The 18,038-nt window shown below is 42.0% G+C and overlaps 1 protein-coding gene across 2 annotated transcripts in view; it reads right to left on the reverse strand.

Moving 5' to 3' along the window:
• Positions 1-15,422, reverse strand: part of GPNMB (glycoprotein nmb) — a 41,040-nt gene extending 25,618 nt beyond the window's left edge. The window contains exons 1-3 of one of the 2 annotated variants that reach the window (XM_014587136.2): positions 15,219-15,422; positions 2,761-2,913; positions 1,171-1,314 (exon numbers count right to left, since the gene is read on the reverse strand). In XM_014587136.2, coding sequence (XP_014442622.1) covers positions 1,171-1,314; positions 2,761-2,913; positions 15,219-15,288 — 367 coding nt within the window. In that variant the 5' untranslated portion in view covers positions 15,289-15,422. The remainder of the gene's footprint in view (positions 1-1,170; positions 1,315-2,760; positions 2,914-15,218) is intronic. The other variant, XM_014587135.2, reaches the window with a different exon arrangement.
• Between the last annotated feature and the right edge of the window lie 2,616 nt (positions 15,423-18,038).

Genomic DNA, 18,038 nt, shown 5'->3' on the forward strand with positions numbered 1-18,038 from the left:
GTGCCCAGGATCCCGAGAGGAGAATGGAGGAGAAGGGATTGCGGCGTGACCATCCCCCCTGGGGGGTGATTTCTCGCTTTCTGTCTCTATGCCTCTCTCTGTCTGTCTGGCGAGCGCATGCGCCCTATAGCAAAAACCTCTCCAAAAAAAAAAAAGAGAGAGATTTTTGCTATAAGGTGCGTGTGCTCGCCAGAGAGATAGAGTCAGAGACAGAAAGCAAGAAAGCATTCCCCAGGGGGAATGGTCATGCTGCAATCCCTTTTCCAGTCTCCTCTCAGGATTTTGGGCATACATGCACACATGCCTGGCATGAGTTCTAAGCCATCAGATCTGGGACTTGAACTGAGGTCGACCATGTGGGAATCCAGCAATGTAACTATTACACCATCTCCTATGTTACCAACATTTTGAAAGTATTTATATTTATTTATCTATTATAGGCATTTTTATTTGTTAGTCTTAAATTGTCCCAAATATGGCCAATAGAAGCTGTTTTGTGCTGGCTCCTATGTCCTTTGACATAACCCTGTTAGTCTTTGAGCTTTTTCTGGAATAATAAGATGTCTCAGGCTTACCTGGTACTTTCTTTGCCCTACACCTGGAACTGTTAATTTCTTCAAAGATCTGTACTCTCTTTTACTGTGATAGAGATTTTATAAAAATGTTCATTAGAAGGGGCCAGCAAGAAGAATGGTGGTTAAGGCACTGGATCCTACATGGCCAGCTGTCAGGTTTGAGTTGTCCTAGAACCAGCTGCTTGAAAATCACACCGGCATGTATACATGTGCACCTAAAAATCCCAGAGAATAGAGGAGAAGGAATTGCAGTATGGCCATCTTTCCTGGGGGCGGAGGTGATTTCTCACTTCCCCTCTGTCTCTCTGGTGAGCACACTCACTCTGTGGCAAAAATCTAAAAACATAATAATAATTTTTTTTTTTAATAGGAAGGACTCTTTTACAGAAAAGTGCTCAGAGGACTGGGCTCTCATTGGAACCTTTAGAATAATCAAAGTTTTTTAAAAAAGAGAAAAAAAATGTTACAGAATACTAAACACTTGAGGAGAAGGGTGTCAAGAAACAATAGCAGTATCTTGCACTTACAGAACATGTGAGCATTAAAGGTTGGGAGAAGGGTCTCCAGTAGGTCAGGAGAAAATCTCGGATCTTACCATTTCTGCAGTTCTTCTCAAAGACTATATTGCCATCTGCATCTTCTTTTTGGCATCTGGGGAATACCAAGTTCACCACAAACGTGATATTTGAGCCCACCAGTGCTGGTGAGTCGCTGGTCAGGACAGCCTGCACACGGCCACCTAGAGCATAAACAAAAGGCAGCTTAGTGATCAAGGACCTCTTTTTCTTTCACCCATTAATAAACAAAAAGTGGGTCTGGGTAGTGGCACAGTGATAATGCAGCGGGACTCATATGAGAAGGGTCCTGGTTCACATTCTGGCCCAGGACCTCCCTGAGCACACATGTGTGTCAGTGCCTGGTATGCTCACAGCCATGTGTATGTGCCCAGCCTGCCCGTGTCCATCCAGCCTGCTCACATCCATTCAGCTTGCCAGGACTGGGGGTGGATCATGGTGTGAAGATCCAGCTGGGAGTACCTGTCTCTCTCTTTGACTAAAGAAATAAATGGATAAACTTAAAAAAATAATTATCATGTAGATGGACTGGCCCCATAACCTAGTAGTTAAGGGAGCCAAATCCCACACAACTGACTGTGGTTTGAATCCTGGACCTGGTGGCTCGAAAAACATGCTGGAGATGCATGTGCTCAAAATCCTGGCAGGACGGAGAATGGAGAAAGAATTGCAATGCAACCGTGCCCATCGGAGGTACTTCTTCTCTCCTCTGTCTCTCTCTGGTGAGAATGTGCACTCTAGCCATTAAAAAAATAATAATTTAAAATGAAATCTTTTAATAAGGATGAGAGAGTCCATATGCCCTTTTATAATATGTTAAATTACTTTTTGAATGCTTAGCTTTAGAGTACACCATTCTAGAAGGTGAATAAAAATGAATCAGGCCAGTTCACTTAAAGAATTCTCTAATCACAGGAAGAAAATTTACTTAAGATAACAACAACAACAACAAAATCTCAAGTGGTTTGAGGAAATAAGTTTTAAAAGTCTGTGTTTCTATGTTTTAAAACCAATGGCTGAAGGACTCCTTGTGTTATTTTAAAGGACCGATATTTACTTTCTGATAAAGCGCACCTTTGCATGGTCAAAAACTGCTTCAGGAACCAGCCCTAACTTGATGGTTAAGACGGCTGGATCCCTGAAAATGGGAGCCAGAGGAGATGGGACTGCGGCATGACCATCCCCGTGGGAGGTGCTTTCTCACTTTTCTTCCCCTCTCCCAGGTGAGTGCGTACACACTGTGGCAAATTAAAAAACAAAGCAAGACAAAATAAAACGTGAAAACTGCTTTGGAGCCAAGAGTCTTCTGACGATAGCCCTTCTGTATTAGTTTAGTAGGTGTGAGGCAAAACCTGCTGGCTCCCCAAAAGGTATCAAGAGCCATCAACCTGGGCATTTCTAAGGGGATTAAATATTATCTTGTGGCTTAGAAAGTGATAGTGTTGGGCTAAAGGAAAGATCACCAGACCCAGGTACCACCCACTTGGTAACTAGAGGGCTGTCTCCATGGGAACTGAACAGCACCAGTCTGTGATGTTAACGGCTCTACAATCTACAAGACTCACTGAAGGAGGAAATTACAGTTGTTTGGTTTGAATCTTTGGACTCACCTTTCCAGGAGTTTCTCCACCTCATGTCTCCCCTCTTCCACACTGGGTAGAGTTTTTCATTCCATTCATTTTCATCAGAAGACCAGCCATTTAATTGATTTTGCTCCCTCATAGAACCAGGAGGTCTTTCATTGCCCAGCACATCATGAAATCCTATATCAATAATTGAAAAACAAATGATTTTGTCTGTTCTATTTCTTATTTAGTGTTTGTCTGACAATAAACTTTTCATTTCATACTGTTGGACAGCACATACACACTGTATCTAATATGTCAACTAAATAGAGGGTGCTTTTAAAAAAGAAATCTACTGGAAATACATTGAATACAAATGATTAGACCCTATCTTTTTATGTCCTCTAAATGAATAAAGAAAAAATTTTTTGAAAGCTGATATTTCTTGGCCATCCCTTGACTTCTCAATACTGATGCTGTAAGTATTTGGATTTGATTCTATATCATCAGGAAAACACTAATGCTCTTTGGAACAGCTTTCACATCTTTTTCTATTTTGAGCTACTTGCTTGGGAACGCAGGCTTAAGAACGGCTCCAGGTTTCCAAGGGATGCATACTAAGACCAGAGAGCCACTGTTAAACACATTTTTTTTTTGAAAGAGAGATTTTGCTGTAGGGCATGTGTGTTCACTGGAGATACAGAGAGAGAGACAGAGAGGGAGAAAGCAAAAAAATCACCCCCCAGTGGGGATGACCACACTGCAATCCATTCTCCTCCCAGGATTTTGGGATGCGCATACACACATTTGGAGTGAGTTTTTAAGCTGCCAGGTCTGTGACTTGAACCATGGTCAGCCATGTGGAAGTCCAGTGCCTTAACCACTATACCATCTGCTGCCCCCATTAAACACATTTTTAATGGTCTGAAATATGGTCTGTCTTGGTGAATGCTTTATGTACACTTACTCATTTTTAAAAATTGCCACATTAAAAAAAATTGTGCATTCACCAGAGACAGAGGGAAAAAGCACCCTCTAATGGGGTGTGATCACAACACAATACTTTCTTCATTTCCCCATCCTATTGGGATTCTGGGCATGCAAACATGCACCTAGTGTGTTTCTCAAGTTGCTGGGAGTTGGATTGGAACCATGGTTGGCTATATGGGATCTGGCTTTCTTTACCACTAGGTAATAGGGCTGGCCCATTCAGTATGCACTTATGGTTTACATTTGTTGGGTATAGTGTATTTGTTGATATTTCTAAATATTTATTTTCTTTCTTTTTAAATGTATTTATTTTACATTCATTCACTGTACATCATCACAGCACACAAAATGAGATTTCCCATTCAGAATACACTGTATATTGGCTTAATCAATAATATTACTATACATGTTATCATCAACAAATAATTTTTCGTTTCTTGTTTCTTATATATTTTGCATTTTTTCCCCTCTGGATTCCCTGCTTTTCACCTTCTGCCATTTCCCATCCTCCTTCCACACTGTCTCTCATATCTACAGTTGCTTTCCATGACTCTTTTTTTCCCCCACATTTTATTGATGTACAAAAAAAATCTTAAATATGTTCAATAGCAAGTCCAGCTGATATATACATATCTGTGAACACATATCTGACTTTAGGCATAAAACTCAGTGAACAGAATGAACATACTGTAAAGTAGCGCCTAGCTGAGGCTATATAGCTTACTGTGGTCATTAAATAAGTAATATTTTAATTTCAAGAAAAGCAGTTTTAGCTTTAATAAATCAAATTCACAAAATGTTAAGAGAAATTTGCTTAAGACTTAAAGCCAGGAAAAAGGTTAGGTTTCTATTTAAATAGTAGGTAGATGAACTTGTCAACAGTTCAAAAGAAGACCAAAAACACCTTAAATCTGGAAAACAAAGCATAGAAGAAAATCAGTCATGTTTTAGTTAAAAGTCATAAATTCTTTCACCAGTTCAGTCTCCTGTCATTATTCTCTCTTCTATTGTGATACATTCTTTCCGATTACATTCTTGAAGTTAACATTCAATTCTGGACTTATCCCTATCATTAAGGTGGCCATTTTCTTGGTTGTTTTTTGGACTTTTATTTCTGTGTGTCCGTCTTTAGTTTTTCTGGTGTATAGCACTCTCTTCAGAACTTCTTGCAGAGCTGGACAAGTGTTGCTAAGTTCTTTTAGGTTTTGTTTATCTGAGAATGCTTTTGTCTTTTCTTCCCATCTGAAGGATAATCTTGCTGGGTGTAGAAGTCTTGGTTGAAATTGTTTTTCACTCAATACTTTGAATATATTTTACCATTTTTCCCTTGCTTGCATTGTTTCCAATGAGAGATCTGATGTTAGCCTGATGGCATATCCTTTATAAGTAACTTGATGTTTCTCTCTTAGCAATTTTAGAATCTTGTCTTTTTCTTTGGTTTTGGTCAATCTGGCTATGATGTGCCTTGGAGAAGATCTTCTTGGGTTGATTCTAGGTGGGGTTCTTTGTATTTCTTGAGTCTGAATATTTGAATGTCTCTCTAGGTTTGGGATTTCATGGAATAGATTATCAATGCCCTTATTAGTTTCTTCATCTTCTGGGATACTGATTATCCAGATGTTTGGATGTTAATGTTATCTAATATTTCTCATATATTATTTTCATTTCCTTGGGTTGTTTTCTCAATCTTGTTGGTGAATTTTTCTAGGACAGAGGTTCTATCTTCTATATCTGAGATTCGATTTTCTGCATGAACTAATCTGCTTTTAATACTTCCAAGGGAGGTTTTGATTTCTTGTATTGTAACCTTCACCTCTAACAGTTCCATTTGACCCTTTTTTATGGTGTGTATTTCCTCTTTCAATTCATACAAGAACTTCCGCATCTCCTGAAACTCGTTGACTCTTTGATTCTGCATCTTCTGGAGTTCATTGTCTCTCTTCTCTTGCATCTCTTTTAGCTTTGTTGGTACGAATATTCTAAATTTTTTATCTGACATTTCCACAAATTCCATTGTGCTGTCATTACACGAGGAGTTGTTCTTCTTTGGGGGAGAGATATTTTCTTGGTTTCGTATATTTCTTGTGCCTCTGCAGTGGTTTCTGGTCATCTGATGAATTACAGTCTTTCCTAATTTCTTGAAGTTAAATCTGAATGTTCAGAGGCATGCAGGAGGAGGTGATTGACAATCTCTCTGCGGTTCTGTTTTTCTTTCCATCTGGTGGGCCTTGGGGTCTTGAGGGTGAATTCTGAGCAGAAACTCTTCAGTTGTCTTAGCCCCTGAAAGGGATTGCTCACAGCTCAAATGCAGATGACTTCTCTTAATTTATTTTATTTCTTTCATAAAAGAGAGACAGTTGCCTTCAATAGCATCTTTCTATGCCACCATCCTCCCACTCCCCCAGTCTCTCATCCAGCCAGGATCATAGACAGGTTCATGCGGATGAGCCTCGTGTGTTCAGGTTGACTCAGAAGATGAACCCAGGTTTCCCATGTGACTCCAGTATCATAGTACAGTGTCCAGCATCCTGCATCACCGTGGTTCAGCCTGAAGTGGTTTTTTGTTATTTATTTATTCTTTAAATTTCTGGGGTTTTTTGGAGAGGTTTTTTGCTATAGGGTGTGTGCACTCACCAGACAGAGAGACAGAGAGACAGAAAGTGAGAAATCATCTCCCAGGGGGGATGGCCACGCCGTAATCCCTTCTCCTCCATTCTCCCCTCGGGATCTTGGGCACACACACGCGCCCAGCGTGAGTTTAAGCCACCAGATCTGGGACTCAAACCGTGGTCAACTACGTGGGAGTCCAGCGACATAGCCATTACGCTAACTGCTGATCCCAATTTCTTTTAATTTTGTTTGTTTATTGAGATGAAGAATGAGAGCACAAGGTAGGGGATCCCTGACAGGGCCTTGCCACACCATAGTCTCCCATGCCTGATGTGTTCAGGTCAACCTGGGATGTGAACCCTGAGCCTTCATAGATAGCTCTAGAATCACGTAATAGTTCCCTCCCATCTGTGGTACTGAGAGAGAGAGAGAGCGAGAGAGAAAGAGAGAGTATGTGTATGTGTCTGTGTTTAATGTCATTTATGTCAACTTAATTGATAATGTTTTTTGAGGTGTATTTGTTCTTATTGATTTTCTGTCTTGTTATTTTAATTACTGAGAGAAGAATCTTGAAATCCTTAACTATAATTAAGGATCTTCCAATTACCCTATTTCTTCTTCCAGTTCTGGAAGTTTTTGCTTTATGCATTTTGGAATTCTATTGCTAGATGTATATACATTTTTATTTGTTAAATCTTCTGTTTTGTTTTGTTCAGGTTTTTGCCATAGGGCATGTGCATTTGCCAGAGACAGACTGAGAAAGACAGAGAGAAAGTGAGAAATCCTCCCTACTCCTCAGCGGAGATAGCTATGCCACAACCCCTTCTCCTCTATTCTCCTCTCAGGATTTTGGGGCATGCATACATGCACACCAACATTATTTTCAGCCACTGGGTCCTAGAATTGTTAAGTATTCATCACCTTCTGGGGGTGGCGAGCACACCACAATTCCTTCTCCATTCTCCTTTCAGGATTTTGGGCATGCACACACAAGTGCCCAGTGTGAGTTTCAAGCTACCAGGTGTGGAACTCAAACTGTGGTTGGCCAGGTGGGAGTCCAGTGCCTTAACCACTATGCTACCTGCTGGCCCCAGGAATTGACCCTTTTCATCCTGATAATATTTCTTGTGTGAAAAAAAAAAAAAGAAAAAAAACTTTTGTTTTGTTTTGTTTCAAATTTCTGTCATAGGGTACATGTGCTCTCTGGTGAGAGACAGAAAGAGGGAAAGTGAGAAGTCACCCCTTGAGGATGATAGCCATGCCACAGTCTCTTCTCCTCCATTCTCTTGTTAGAATTTTGGGCATGCAGGCATATGCATCCAGCATGATTTTCAACCTGCCACATCCAGGACTCCAACTGCAGTCAACCCTGTGGGAATCCAGCACCTTAACCACCATGTAATTTGCTGGCCCCAAGAATTCTTGACTTTTTAATACTTGATGTTTAGCTGGTACAGTTTTGCCATCTTTTTACTTTTAACTTATGTGTACTTTTTATATTTGAATGGGTTACTTGCAGACAATGTATAGTTAATTGTGTGTTTTCTAAATCTAGACTAACCTTTTATTTAGAGTGCTTAGAAAATTTATGTTTGGGCCAACCAGTGATGTGGTGATTGAGGTGACTGGATTCTACATGGCTGACCACACAGTTCAAGTCCTGGATCTGGCAGCGTGAGAACACACTGGGTGCATATGCGTGCATGCATGCCCCAAAAATCCCCCAAAAAGAAAAACGTTAGAGAAGGGTTTGTCGTGTGACCATCCCCCATAAGGGTGTTTTCTCACTTTCTCTCCCTCCCTCTTTCTTTCTCTCTCTCCCTGGTAAGCACAACTGCCCTCCAGCATCATAAAAAGAGAGAGAGAGAGAGAGAGAGCAAGAGCGAGCCAGTGGGTGGTGTGGTGATTAAGGTTTGAGTCTTGGACCTGGTGGCTTGCTTCCTCATTCTCTCTTTTCCTTTCTCTCTGTCTGTCTCTTTATGATCAAACTGAATAATAATAATAATAAATATAACTAAATGAATAATTCTTTAAGAAAAAAGAAAAAATATGTTTAATGTAACTGTGAACATTGTGAGGTTTTTGAAAACTTAATTTTCTTTCTTGCATAAATGTATGTGTGAGAGAGAAAGAGACTCTCAAAAGGGTCTTGCCATGTCACATTCTTCCCATCAGACTCCTAGCTGTCAGAATTAGGGATGCAAAGATATGCTGGTACATTCAGGTTAAGCTGGGATCTGAACCTGGGTCTCCCATGTGGCTCCAGTACCACTTAACAGTACCCTGTCATTTGTGCCACCATAGCTGAACTGATACTGTGGGATTTGAATCTACTATCTTGTTATTTGTTTTCTATTTGTTTCATCTGTTCTTTTTCCCCCTTTTTCTTTCTTTCTTTTTTTTTGTACTTTTTACTTTTGGATTCCATTTTATAGCCACTACTGATTATTAGCTGTACTCTTTAGTCTCATTTTGAGTGTTTTTCTAGTGTTCATAATATTATAGTTTTTTTAAAAGTCTTTCTACTCAAGGTCAACAGGTGACATGGTGGGTGGTTAAGGCGCTGAACTCCCACATGGCCAATTGCAGTTGGAATACTGGATCGGGGGCTTGCTTTCTCCCTTTTCCTCTCTCTTTCTCTCTGGTGAGTGCATGTGCCCTATAACAAGTTAATAATAATAATAATAATGATAGCAAATAACAGTAAATAAATAATTCTTTAAAAACAATTCTTTTGGGTGTGGTGGTGACCGCCCTATGGTTAAAAAAAAAAAAAATTCTTTCTACTCTTGAGGTGATGTCTGTCTTTTTGCCTTGCCTAGCAACTCTGGTGGTCATGTGGTCTTACCTTTCTTTGAAGATTATAGCAGACTAGTTGGTTGCCTACCCAGCAGCCATCCCTTATCCTCTTCTTTTCCACCTTGATGGCAGAGTCTTTGCTATAACAGATCAAAGTTCCAGAAGTTCACTTTCCTGGCTTCTTTTATAGTTTGGGCAGGACCAGATGATTAAATCCTGGCCAATAATTACTGAGAGGGCATCTGCTGGAGGGTTCTGGAAAAGATTTTCCTCCTTTACAAAAAGAGTCATGTGAGAACAAACTCCATTTATTCTTCCTCAGAACTCATTTTGGAGATGGCGGCATAATGCTGTAAAGGAGCTGTGGCAGCCATATTTATGAGGACAAAAATCTGAGGAACAGCCAACACATCAAGGGTGTCAGAGAGGAATGATGGAAAGAAACAAAGTCCTTATGACATTGTTGAACTGTTTCTCTAATCCCTCCTACTTTGGGGCTCATCAATGAGAAAATAAATATCTTACTTAACCTACACCATTACAACCAAGAGCTCAATTGTCTATAACCCTCAGCCATCCCCTAATCATATACTGCCTTATACTGTTCTCTCATCAATTTATATGGTCTTGTGACTTGGCCTGACCATGGACTCTTAGAGGCCAGAAACGCTGTGTTCTCTCAAATCCTGGAAAAGGTCTACTATAAGGTATAGTATTTAGTGGGTACTCAGAGAAGCCATTTTGAATGTTACTCTTTTCTTCTATTCCTCCTATTTGGGAGCAGTGTACTGTTCTTTCTCATAAGGGAGGCAGATGAAAGAGGAAAAATATTGCATAAGAAGTCATGAACCTGGTTTCTAGCTTTGGTTCTGCTTCTAAATAGGCTGTGTGACCTCAGGTCACATGAGTTCTCTGGGCCCTTCAATCACACGAAAACCATGTGTCCTGTGATTCTGTGGGGTTCCTCCTATTTAGAAAGAGATGCTAAATAAGTGCAGGAAGTTCATGTTTATCAAATAACTATTTGTAACTGGAAATTCACTTGAATTGAGTCATATAGAAGAATTAAGATTATTTAGTCCAAATCTCTTCATTTTATAGATGAATAACTTCAGACCTAGAGAAGTGATGTGGTTCACAAGGGCCATTTTTTTTTTTAATATTTTTGCCATAGGGTGTGTATGTTTATTGGAGAGAGAGAGAGAAAGGGAAAATGAGAAATAATCCCCCAGGGGGGATGACTACGCCACAATCCTTTCTCCTCCATTCTTCCCTCAGGATTTTGGGCACATATGCACATGTGTCCAGAGTGGTTTTCAAGCTGCCGGATCCAGGACTCAAAGCACAGAGGCCAGCACCTTAACTACCTCTCCTCCTGCTGGCACTACAAGGATCATCTTTAATCAAGTGGAAATGAAAATGCCTATTTTTTTATTCCTAGGACTAGTTCTTTCCACTGTTTCAGAGAATATTCCTCTTCCTAGATCCTGAGAGAAAGTTAGTGCTTCCAGAAATATAATAAAATACAGATTCCTTCTCTGATTTTAAATATGAGAAATTGAGGGAAATACTGGGTTGTCAGAAAAGCCATGACATATTTTTTCTATGGTTTTCTATGCAAGAACACGTCATGACTTTTCTGACAACCCAGTAGAAATGTAGTTACAGGGGATAGACCACAGGTCAATGGAATGGAACAGAGAACTCAGAAATATACCCATGTATTGTTTTATTGATGTAATGTGTTGTATTGATTTTTGACAAAGATGATAAAACAACCCAGTGGAAGAAAGCTGACCTTTTCAATAAATAGTCCTGTAATAAAGTAAACAGCAGGTGAAATCTTGAGGATCTAGGGGTAGGAGAGAGTTCTTAGACTTGACACTAAAAACATAATCCATAAAGAGAAAAATTGATAAACTGGACCTTATTAAAATGAAAAACTTTTGGTCTATGACATGTCATGTGAAGAGGATGAAAAAAAGCAAATGTAGATTGGGAAAAACGATTTGCAAATCACATTGCCAACAAAGGACTAGAGTCCAGAATATATAAAGAATTTTCCAAATGCAACATTTAAAAACTAGTGATTTGATTAGAAAATAGGTAGAAGACAGGAAAAGACATTTCACCAAAGAAAATGTATAGATAGTAAATGGACACGAGAAGATGTTCACATCATTGGCCAGTAGAAAAGTGCACATGCGGGACCAGCAGTTAGCGTAATGGCTATGTCGCTGGACTCCCACGTAGTCGACCGTGGTTCAAGTCCCGGACCCGGTGGCTTAAACTCACGCCAGGCGTGTGTGTGTGTGTGCGCTCCATATCCCAAGAGGAGAACGGAGGAGAAAGGACTGCAGCATGGCCATTCCCTCTGGGGGGTGATTTCTCGCTTTCTATCTCTCTGTCTCTGTCTGTCTGGTGAGCGCACGCGCCCTATAGCAAAAACCTCTACAAAAAAAAGAGAAAAAAGAAAAGTGCATATGAAACCACAATGAAGCAGTACCACGTATCTAGCATTATGAAATAAAAAGTCTGTGACAACACCAAATACAGGCAAGGATATAGAGAAACTGGATCACTCATACATTGCTGGGGGCAGTGGAAACTGGCAAAGCTACTCAAGCATTTCTTATAAAACTAAACACACACATCCAACCCAGCTATTATACTTTTGGGCATGCATCCCTGAGAACTGGAACTTAATATGCACTTGTAAATCCATATATCACAGTTTATAGCAGCTCTCTTTATGACAGCCTAAACTAGAATAACTTAAATGTCCTTCAGTGGGTGAATGGTTAAACAGAGACAGTCTTGTCATGGAATACTACTCAGTAACAAAAAGGAACAAACTATAGATGCAACTTAAAAAAATTCCAAGGAAGGGACCAGGAGTTGATATAATGGCTATGTCACTGGACTCCCATGTAGTCGACCATGGTTCGAGTCCCAGACCTGGTGGCTTAAACTGACGCCAGGCACGTGTGCATGTGTGTCCAAGATCTCGAGAGGAGAATGGAGAAGAAGGGATTACGGCATGGCCATTCCCCCAGGGGGATTTCTCGCTTTCTATCTCTCTGTCTCTGTCTTTCTGGGGAGTGCACGTGCCCTATGGCAAAAACCTCTCAAAAAAAAAAAAATTAATTAATTAATTAATTAATTAAAAAAAAGCAATCCAAGGAATTATGTTGAGTGAAAAAAACCCAGTCCTAGAGTTTACATACTGTACAGCATCAGTAAAGTTGTCCAGATACATGGCAACTGGAAATGACAAAATTGTCAAAATGAAGACTGGATTAATGGTGGCTAAGGTCTGAATGGGGTTGGGGGAGGGAGATGGGGTTGGCTATGAAAGAGCATGCAAATCTTGCTGTGATGCATTCCTTTTTTTTTTAAGTTTAGTTATTTACTTCTTCCATGAGTGAGAGACAGAGAGAGAGTGAGACAGAGACAATACCCACAAAAGGATTACATTACTGTGACCTACCCCAGCTTCAGCTGACCCAGATCATGGGCACACATGTGTCTGGTGTACTCAGGGAAACTTCTGTACATGAATCTGGAACCTTCTCATTTGAATCAGCCTTGAGTTTTGCCACTGAGCCACCGGCTGTCCCCTGTTCTGTATTTTGACCACTTTGTCAACACTGCTCTTGTCAGGAGCTACGATTAGAAGTCCTTACATACCACCAGATCATCCCTGCCCTTACTTTTAAATAGTTTATTTAACTTTATTTATCATTATTATTATTATTATTTAATTTGACCAGAGAGAGAGAGTGAGCTGCCAGGTCCAGGACTTGAACCACAGTCTGCCATGTGGGAGTCCATGAGGGGGCCACCATGCCACCTGGAAGTCCCCTCCCTGACCTTACTTTGGCCAGAATGTTTAATTTGGGGCAAGGTAAACCCAGGAATGTCCAGGTTTTGTAATTATACGTTACCTAAGACACTGGGGACTCCTCTCACAGACAGAGGATTCAACCTCCCTACTACTCGGCTCTGCTGAGCAAAGTGGTACTGGTGACAGAGGCTAGAAATGGGCCCGCCGTCTCCTGGTGGCCTGTCAGTTCGCTTCCGCCATCTGTGCCAGGAAGGCAGTCTGTCCTGGAGGGTGGGCAGCAGGCGGGTCAGGCGAGAACGACGATCGATCGTACCTGTCTTGCTCCCCCACGCACCTGTGCTTAGCCGACCTCACAAGAACCCTGGTAAGCCAGTTTTGCGAACCAGGATCACTCACGGCCCAGCCCCAGGGCTGGCAGGGAAGTCAGGTCTGTCGGACTCCGATCTCTGGCAGAGGACAGTGGTCGGGATGGAAGGCTTCCTCCTGTTTATCGGCTGTGTGGCCCGGGGCGAGTTCTGTGCCCTCTCTGTTCGTTTCCTCATCTGGGAAACTGGACAACCTCAGGACCAGGCTCCCCAGGGCATTCCAAGGACCGCTGGGCACAGCTGGATGCGGTGCCAAACACGGGTACAGTTGCCAGTTCCCCTGGCACCTTGTCAACAACACCGGGGCGACCTGGCCAGGAGTCAGGGTGGGGCAGGGTCTCCTGTCCCACCTCAGGGGCTCAGGACACAACTGGCCGGATCCCTCCCCTCCGCAGGACCCCAGGCCTGGAGGTCCTCAGCAACCCCTCACTCTTTGCCCACCCTCGGCCTCTCTAGCCCACGAAACCTGGCGCCTGGCGTCCGTTCATGGCTCAGGGCTCCCAATGGTGCCCCATCTTGTTCTCGTGAGCTAGACATCCTGTCCTACCAATAGCTCTGACAGACAGCCTCATCCTTAGACAGCTTTCTTCTCCTGCCAGAGGAGTGAAACAGGGAGCGCACTGGAGCCCGGGGAGGTCCAGGACCTCCCCTTCCTTAGAACTGCGCTGAGCCAGTGCAAAGACCCGGCCTCTTGGTTCCCCGTCTGTTGAACAGAAAGAGACTGCGGGAGGACCTGAGGGGTGTGGGCGGGGCCGCCGGAGTGGCTAACACAGGGTGGGCACCTGGTGGGTGCTGGTCCCTTCTCGGCGCCTACTAGGTGTGATCCGAGGACCAGGGCTTTCCTGCATGCTCTGTCCCTCCACCTTCATGGAGCTGTCTGGCAGGATCAGTTCCTATGTACTCCCTAAACACCCCTGAGCTACACCCCGTGAAAGGCTCTCATCTACCAGAGCGAGGCAGAGTGGATTCGCCTCTTTTGCCCACTGCACACTAACTGTCTGGAGGAGGGGGATGCCATCCCACTCATCCTGGACGGTCCAAGTGGGTTGGGCTCGAGTTCTGTGTTCAACCCTGTCTGTACCTTCAATCACAAGAGAAGCTTTTTAAAGAAGGATGCTCTGAAACCCCTTCCAAAAATTCTGACTTCACTGATTGGACATCAGCATTGTTAAAGGTGCCCAGCCTTTAACCAGGTAAAGAACCAAGGCTTCAGCGATTCTGAGACCTCACCATAGCAGCATGAGCTCCTGCAGGTCTGCAAAGAGCCTGTCTCCAGATCTGAGACCCCCATTTTGTCTGACTTTCTCACCCTCCTGGACAGAAGCCAGGCGAAATTCCAGTGGTCTCCTGCCAGACTGTGTCCCCACTCCACAAACCCTGTCTGGCACATTAGGTAGCAACTACAGCAGAAAAAAAGCTCCTGGAGAGCTGAGTGTTTTTTATTTTCCTTGAGCTGATGCAAAGAGTGGAGCTGGAAGCCGACTGTTACAGTTTCGGCATCCTCAACAGTTTGCAGAAAAAATGAATAGGCCATGAATGCTCCCTGAGAGGTTCCAGTCTAACTTCGGGCTCAGAGGATATTACCCCTCACTTCACCAATAGCCAGAAAATGGGTTAAACAAAGAAACCGGCCCAGCCTGGTGGCACAATCCTGGCCAACAGAACTGCGGTGCTGGAAAGTATAAGACCCAGCTCAGCTTAAAAACATTCTTTGCCCAGGTGGACCTGAGATCCCAACCAGCTAAAGGGCTGGGGAAAGGCACTCATGCACTGAAAGTCCCTGCAAAAGGCACTTCTCTTCCTCTCTCTCTTTATCTTTCTTTTTCCAGTACGCACATTTTCTATCATGAATAAAATAAATTTAAAACAAAACCAGAAACCGAGTTACTCACTTTTGGCGGCATCAAGTGGCAATCTTGTAGCCAGAAGCAGAAATCCCAGGAAACAGTAGAGATGTTCCATGCTGAACTCTCACAGACCCAGGCAGTCCAGGTCAGACCTGGGACTCCTCTGGCCCTCTAAGAGCAACAGTGTTCTCTGGGCTCGGCTACGCCCGGCTCTTCATTTTAATTAAGTACAAGGCCTCCGGCGGATCATGTGATGGTATTAAGCAGCATTGCCTGATCTGGTCTCTTGAGTGCAACCTCTTACCACTCATGTGCTTATGACTCACTCACTCTTGGCATTTATTTATTCACTTTTCAGATGCACACTATTTCAGCTTCGCAATTCTACATTTACTACTTTTAAAGGAACTTCCTTTCCTATTCACTAGGCACGTACTTTAACATTCTTCACCAAATAACATTTCACTCTCCCAGCCTCATGATTATCAGCTTACTGTGGTTTCTTTTCTGCTTTACTCACTCAGTAAGAAAGCATCTTCCATGGGATATGGTCATGCCACAATCCCTTCTCCTTCATCTCTCCCTCCTTTTTTTCTTTTTAAAGAATTTTGAATTTAATTTATTATTATTATTTTGAATTTGCTATAGGACACATGCATTCACCAGAGAAAGACAGAGAGAAAGTGAGAAAGCAAATCACCAGGTTGGGGACTCGAACTGCAGTTGGCCATATGAGAGTCCAGGGCCTTACCCACCATGCCACCTGCTGGCTCCCATCTCTCCTTCCTTTTGGGCTTTTGGGCTCACATGCACATGTGCGCCTGGAGTGCTTTCTAGTTGCCAGGTCTGAGACTTTAACTGCGGAGCCGGCCATATAGGATCCAGCCGCTTTAACCACCAGACCATGGACTGGTCCCCTCTTTTTTTTTTAATAATTTATATGACCTACCCCTCCAGTGCTACCAATTGCTTGTACATTTCCTTCCCCCAAACAAGATGATGGGGGAGGGGTCTCTCCAATCATTTGAATTTGTAAGATATGTATATGGATATAACATACCTGTTGGGCCAGAATGAGCTAGAAACAGCCGTACAGGCCTCTGGTGGTTGAGAAATTTACTCTAAAGCACATCTGGGATAGCTATGCAATACAACTTTGAGTGACCTTCATAATTTTTGGTAATTACTTCGAAGCACTTATGTTTAATCGCCTCAGGGCCAATTGCATAAAACTACTACGTATTTATCTCATGTTATAGACAGCAGATACTAAATGTAGAAACAAGCTTGCCCAGAGCTAGGTTTTATACAGTCAAATAATTTCTGGTTACATAATATGCAGGCACTGTGCTGACATGAATACTCTAGCACATGTGAGCTTTCTCTGAAGCACATCCACAATGGCCATTTTCAGTGTATTAGAAGTCCTAGCTGTAGGTGAGGGTAAAAGTTAGAGTTTTGGTTGTATTTATTTTCGGTTGTATTCGTGAGGAACAGAAATAAATAGCCTATGAAACTGAAATCAACAGATCAGGAGAGGTTAACTTCCTTCCCTAAGGCCATACACAGCTCTTTAGGACCCCCTTTACAGCCTTTGAAGCAAACATGAGGAAAGAGCAGTAAAGGGAACACATTATTCATGATTGAAACAGAAGAGTTTTCAAGGACAAATGAATAAATAAATAATGAAAATATATATTAGTTTTATGTAGTGTACTGTAAATAATCTATATTGTTTGCATTTTTTTAAAAAAATGAGACTATGTGTGCATGTAAGAAAGAGATAGAGATAGAGAGAGAGAGAAGCTCTCCTCTTGTCATGATCCCCTTTCCTCAGCCTTCTAGCTCCTCAGGATTCTGGGCACCTGTGCGCGCATCCAGCATGTTTTCAGACCAAGCTGGCGATATCAACTCCGTCACCATACGGCTTCCAACTTTGCAGGGCACTTGCACTATCACTGTGCTACTGTGGCAGGGGCTCTGTTTGCTTTTAACAACAAACATATGTAACTGTTGCAATGAAAAAAAACTCAATTTAGAGAAAACTTACTATTAATATTTTTAAAGTATTATTGCCCTTTGCTGATGACAGAGTTCTGGCTTGTATTTTTGGCTAGAGTAGTCATCTCTGTCTCTACATGAACTGGAAATTTCAAATAATTCTGTAACAAAAGCTTAGTTTGGTTTAGAGAGATTCAGTGATCAAATTGTCTTTATTTTTTTAAAGAATTGTTTTATTTAACTTTATTTATTTATATAAATTTTTTGACTAGAGAGGGACGGAGTGAGAGAGAGAGAGAGAGTGAGAGTGAGAGAGAGAGAGAGAGGAGAGAGAGAAAGGGAAAGTGAGAAAGCAAGCCGCCAGGTCTGGGGCTTGAACCATGGTTGACAATGTGTTAGTCCAGCACCCTTAACCACCACACCACCTGCTGGCCCCTCAAATTGTCTTTTATGTCTGCTGCCCTGATCATCAAGAAGTGACAATGACTAGGATGACGGTCAAAAGGGAGGCAGCTGGGAAGTTCTTGGTTCCAAAGAACTACAAGGGATAATCTGTCCCTTGATAATTAACAGGTGACAGAATATAAAGTAGTTTACTTTGTGTAAAGAGACAAGGCTCTTTCAGATAAAAAATATTCTCAAGCTCTTCTTTTTATTTAAATAAAATCTTATTGTGAGAAAAATTTATATAATTAATTGAAAGAAAAAGAATGTTTTAATTATTTGATAATAGAGGCACACACAATTATTTCATTTGGAAATTATGTAAGACAGCAAGTAATAGTGTAATAGCTGGCTTTTGAGAAATGTCCCTCATTGCTTCTAAGTGTCTTGCTTTTGTTGTTGGAGTTTACTGAGAGAGAG

Source organism: Tupaia chinensis, unplaced genomic scaffold (genome assembly GCF_000334495.1).
Source record: "Tupaia chinensis unplaced genomic scaffold, TupChi_1.0 Scaffold000184_1, whole genome shotgun sequence".
Classification (NCBI taxonomy): Eukaryota; Metazoa; Chordata; class Mammalia; order Scandentia; family Tupaiidae; genus Tupaia; species Tupaia belangeri.